Here is a 4,632-nt window from a genome sequence, read left to right as displayed (position 1 = left end):
TTTTTCTCAAAGTGCCCAACACCCGCTTCCATGGACCAACTTGCCTGAGGAAATCGGGCAATACTTTCCCCTACTTACAACAGTCATGTCGACACCAAGTATATTTGAGACGGCCATGACAAAAATTCCCCACTCTCAGTAATGAGTCATATTTAGAAGATTTAAAAAGTTACAGAGACTGGAATGCTCACCCAACCCGCTTACCGTTGTGCTAGCATGTCATGATCCTGTCTATGATCTGTTTTAAGTACGGTGATTTCTGTGGTTTGTCCGTGATAGTCTTCCCTTGGTTGTCAATGATATCCGTGACGATTTCCGTTCTCTGTCTTTGATGCGGTGTCTGCACTGTCCACGGCTGCCCACAAATATACTTGTCAGGTGAGAGGGGTGTCTACTAGGTCGTAACGATTTTGTCACTTAAATAGACCCTCCGCTCCCTAAAAAAAAAAAAAAAAACGCACCCTACGAACTCAGCGCTACCATCTGGAGGGTTGTGCGACGCACCGTTCAGGCTGTAGGGAATATGTGCTGAAAAAATCCAAGATGGCGGAGGATGTTTTTTGGGCTGGCCTCAGTTTTTCGCTACTTTTTGGATTTCTAAGTGAAGTTTTTGGGTGGGGATTTCATGGGATGGGTCGCTGGACACTCCGCTGCATAGTTCTGTTTGGCATGCCTTGTTGGCGTAATGGTATAGCACGTGTAGCTTCAAAATTAACATGTGTTTAAACATCGCGCCATACCGGGCGATGAGGTCAATACCTCTGACCGCGGGGGAAATCACAAGGGTTCGGGCGGTTCGGGTACGGGCTGTTTCGTGTATGTGTTGTGTTTCGGTATATCTTCTGCTATTTCGGCTATTATTTCTCGCCTTTTTCGGATTATTTCAGGGTATTTCGTGGTATTTAAGAGTATTTCAGGGGTATTTCACGACTATTTCACCGACTATTTCGCGTCTACGAACTGTTTTGCAAGTGATTTCCGCCTGGACTCCGATTGTGTTCGGGCAAACAAAATGTAATAGTTTTCTTTTTACAAGAGAGACCGAATCAATATTTTGCATATGCCACTTCACCCCCCCCCCCTCAAGTACAAGCAAGATAGCATACTTATCTATATTCATATTTCGTTTCAGTATGATTCGTATTCGAAATGGAAGGGCTTACATTCGAGTGTATACCGGTAGTCCCGACAATAACCCGAGTGTAACCGAGTAATGCCGAGGATAATCCGAGAGTAATCGAGTAGTTTCCCGACTGAATCAGAGTAGTCCCAACCACAACCCGAATGTAACTGAGTAGTCCGGAATGTAACAAGTGATCGGTGCAGGTAGCAGAACCAAATTGCTCTTGATTTAAGTGGCAATGCTCTTGAAAGCAGCACTTAAAAATGCCCTTGTTGTAGGTGCACGTGGTATTGTAACAAGAAGAAAAACAAGAGCACATTTTTAGGAGTTTTGTTACACTTGATTCAAGAAACAATTTTTCTGGGTGAGCTTGTTTTCGTTAAATTGGCACTGCTGCGCCACCTCGAGAGAGTTCTGTTGCAAGTCGCAGTAATTCAGTGTTAATGGAAAAAGCTACTTAAAGAAGGATCTATCTTACTTTTTACAGCAATGCGACCGATCCGAGGGCTTGGGGACGTTGACCATGCAGTCGTAGGCGTACTTTGCTTCTTTGCCAGGGGTGACTTCACCGTATCATTCGCGGGTCTTTCCACGCCAAGTTGATTCAAGCAGCACACAACTGGCAGCACATTTTCAAAGGAGCAGTGGAGTGGTCGCTTTTGTCGCTTCTGCAAGTCCTCCACGGCTTGTGGGCAGTGCATCAGCAGCCGGCATGTACCATGTATTCCACCATTTGAGCATTGGCTTCCTGAAATTGTAAAAACTGTTGTTGAAGGGCAATCACACAAAGGTTGGATTTATTGAAGTTGGCTTAGTGCAAAACTGATAATCTGAGTTGGACGATGTTGCAGAATGTGGATATTTTAAAGAAACCCCTACATTTGAGGAAAGCTGAAATCTGTAGGAAATCTTGCCCAATGAGGCAGGAGTCCGTAACTTAAGGGGAGACTCTACTGAAAATGCTAACTCGGCCGGAAGGAAAATTTCGCATACGTTTTATTTTTTTGTGTGATAGAGAGTGTAAGAAACCATAACTGACATGGTCAAACTGTACAATTTCGTTTTTGAAAAGTACGAAATCGAATTTTTTGACGAAAAACACTGATTAGGAAACACATTCCATGCAGAATAACTTTGGTCCTAGAATTATTTACTTACGCTTTTTGGAGAGTTTAAATGATGCTCGACAAAAGTTGGCATGGAAAACATTTTACCCACAGTATGTGTATGCCTATTCATGCTCCAAAGTGCATAAATTTAAAAATTGTAAAAAATTGCAATTTTTTCACATCTTTTTAGTGATCACAGAGGAACCACTAGCCTGATTACAAAACCGATGCCAAGATTTGTGGTCAGATAATCAACAAAGATGTGGGTGAACTCGTGTTTCGATAGCTCTAAAGTTATCCTGCATGGGACATTTTAAAATCAACGAAACTCTTCTCTGTTGGAGAGGTTTTACGCGAGTCACTATGAGGGTGAAACCTGGCCTGAGCATGTTGCAAATCGTGTATAAAGACAGCAGGAAGTGTTATTCAGTGTACATTCATGTGGATCCACGTATATACAGGTCTGACGTTTGCCAATCCACCGGAAACTCATTGTTACACAACGTGCAAAACCAGCAATTTTTCAGTAGGGTCGCCCTTAAAGGGAGACTACACTGAAATGGCTCTCCCCATGAATAAAAATTGAATAGTAATTTTTTTTCTTGCTCAATATGTCATGAAACTGTCCAAAAACTTTGTATGGTGTCGGTAAGTCAAGCCGTTTAATTTCTTATATTTTATGTTCAATTTTACAGCGTTATTAAAACTGATTTCTGCGCACTCAATTTGGCTGAAGAATTTTGGGGTAAAGTTCTCCGGAATGAGAATGGTCTAAGGTACAATTTGGCTTAATCAGATCTTTAAAATTGTATTTGGTTTAGAATTTGACATTTTGGATCAATGTTAAATTTTTCAATGTTCAAAATTAGTCAAAATTATGACTTTTTTGGTCTTTTTAAGGTGGAATATGAAACAAATATACAAATCTGTGTAAGCCAATTTATAGAGGGACATAAAAATCATATGTCCCAGCAACTTTTGTCTCTATAACTACAAGGTAGATGTACGCCAGTCCACGTCTCGCGTAACAGGCTTCAAGGTATCTCACGAAACACTGGTACGCTGCGACGCGCCTGGCATACATCTACTTTGGCCTGCGGCGCTGGCACCCGAGTCGGGTAGTTCGAAAATGTACACAAAGATACGGGTCTACGGTCCGTCAACGGCTCGTCATCTCGACTGAGCATTCGGGGTTGTACATTTTTCGCTTATTTTCGTCAAAAATACCCACTGGGGCCTAAACGGTTTGAGCTAGAGCAAAACGGACAAACGTTTCACCCAAAGGGCTCTACTTTGATGAGTTGCCCCTTAGGAAACCATAAAAAGAATATTTTGTAAAAACGTCAATTTTGGGACCTTTTGTTTTTGATTTATTTTTTAAATCATTTTTTTTAGCTAGAATGCTCATCTTTGAACTCGATCTGTCTTTTTATGACACAAAACGATCCTGAAAATCCCAGGTCGCTAGCTCAATCCGTTTTCGAGTTATCGTGCGGACAGACACACAGACACACACACAGACAGACACACAGACAGACAAAGTTTTTTCCGACCAGACGGAGTAATAGGCTTCGCTAATCGCTCAGCCAAACATATATTTTTAAAAAACGTCATTTTTGGGACCTGTTGTTTTCGATATTTCAAAAATCAAATTTTTGAGCTAGAATGCTCATCTTCGAACTCAACCTGTCTTTTTGTGGTACAAAACGACCCTGAAAATCCTAGGTCGATCGCTCAATTCGTTCTCGAGTTATCGTGCGGACAGACAGAAAAAAAAATTCCGACCAGACGAAGCAATAGGCTTCGCTAATCGCTCAGCCAATAACTTTTTTCGCAGTGTAACAGTGTTCCGTGAGATATCGCGAAGCCTGTTACGCGAGATGTGGTCTGGCGTACATCTACTTGTACGGGGACAGAGCTAGGAGGGAGCTTTCCTAAGATGTTGATGCGGTGGTGGTGTGGCTACCTGCTGCCGAGGGTCCACGCAAAGGGATAGGCGGGACCCAGCCGACCCATGTGTTCCGGCGGTTGCTGAGGAGGCAGTAGTTAAGAAGAGCTCACTCCTAGTTGTGTCCCCCTACAGTTAAATTTCGATTAAAATGGGTGTTTGTGCTGTTTTTCACGAGATGTATCTTAAGATGCAAACACTTGCGAACACTTCCGTGACCGTCAAAGGCTAGTGAGCTGAGCGATTAGCAAAGCCTATAGGGTATTGGTCTAGAGCGCTGAGCGGAAGATGAAGAACAAAAACGGAAGGTGGAGAGGCGCCCGCGCCGTCTCCCTCTTCTCCACTAGGCGGAGTGGGGGAGCGCCCGGGGAGAAGCGGAGGGCAGGCGGGGAGGAGTGCGGGCGCATTTCCATCTTCCGTTTTTAGCCCGCCCTTCTGCTTTTAAAAAAGCA

At 43.2% G+C, this 4,632-nt stretch overlaps 1 protein-coding gene across 4 annotated transcripts in view; it reads right to left on the bottom strand.

The window, feature by feature from the left end:
* Nucleotides 1-4,632, bottom strand: part of LOC113216275 (venom protease-like) — a 53,496-nt gene that overhangs the window by 42,058 nt on the left and 6,806 nt on the right. For 2 of the 4 annotated variants that reach the window (XM_052270059.1, XM_052270060.1), the window contains exon 2: nt 1,602-1,871. The exons of 1 other annotated variant lie outside the window; for it this stretch is intronic. In XM_052270059.1, the coding sequence (XP_052126019.1) occupies nt 1,602-1,871 (270 nt within the window). Of the gene's footprint in view, nt 1-1,601; nt 1,872-4,632 lie in introns of those variants that run through there. One more of the 4 variants, XM_052270062.1, reaches the window with a different exon arrangement.

This window comes from Frankliniella occidentalis, unplaced genomic scaffold, assembly GCF_000697945.3.
Source record: "Frankliniella occidentalis isolate FOCC.00 unplaced genomic scaffold, Focc_3.1 Scaffold108, whole genome shotgun sequence".
Classification (NCBI taxonomy): Eukaryota; Metazoa; Arthropoda; class Insecta; order Thysanoptera; family Thripidae; genus Frankliniella; species Frankliniella occidentalis.
Note: the sequence above shows the minus strand (reverse complement) of the source record. Positions and strands in the feature narration are given on the sequence as shown.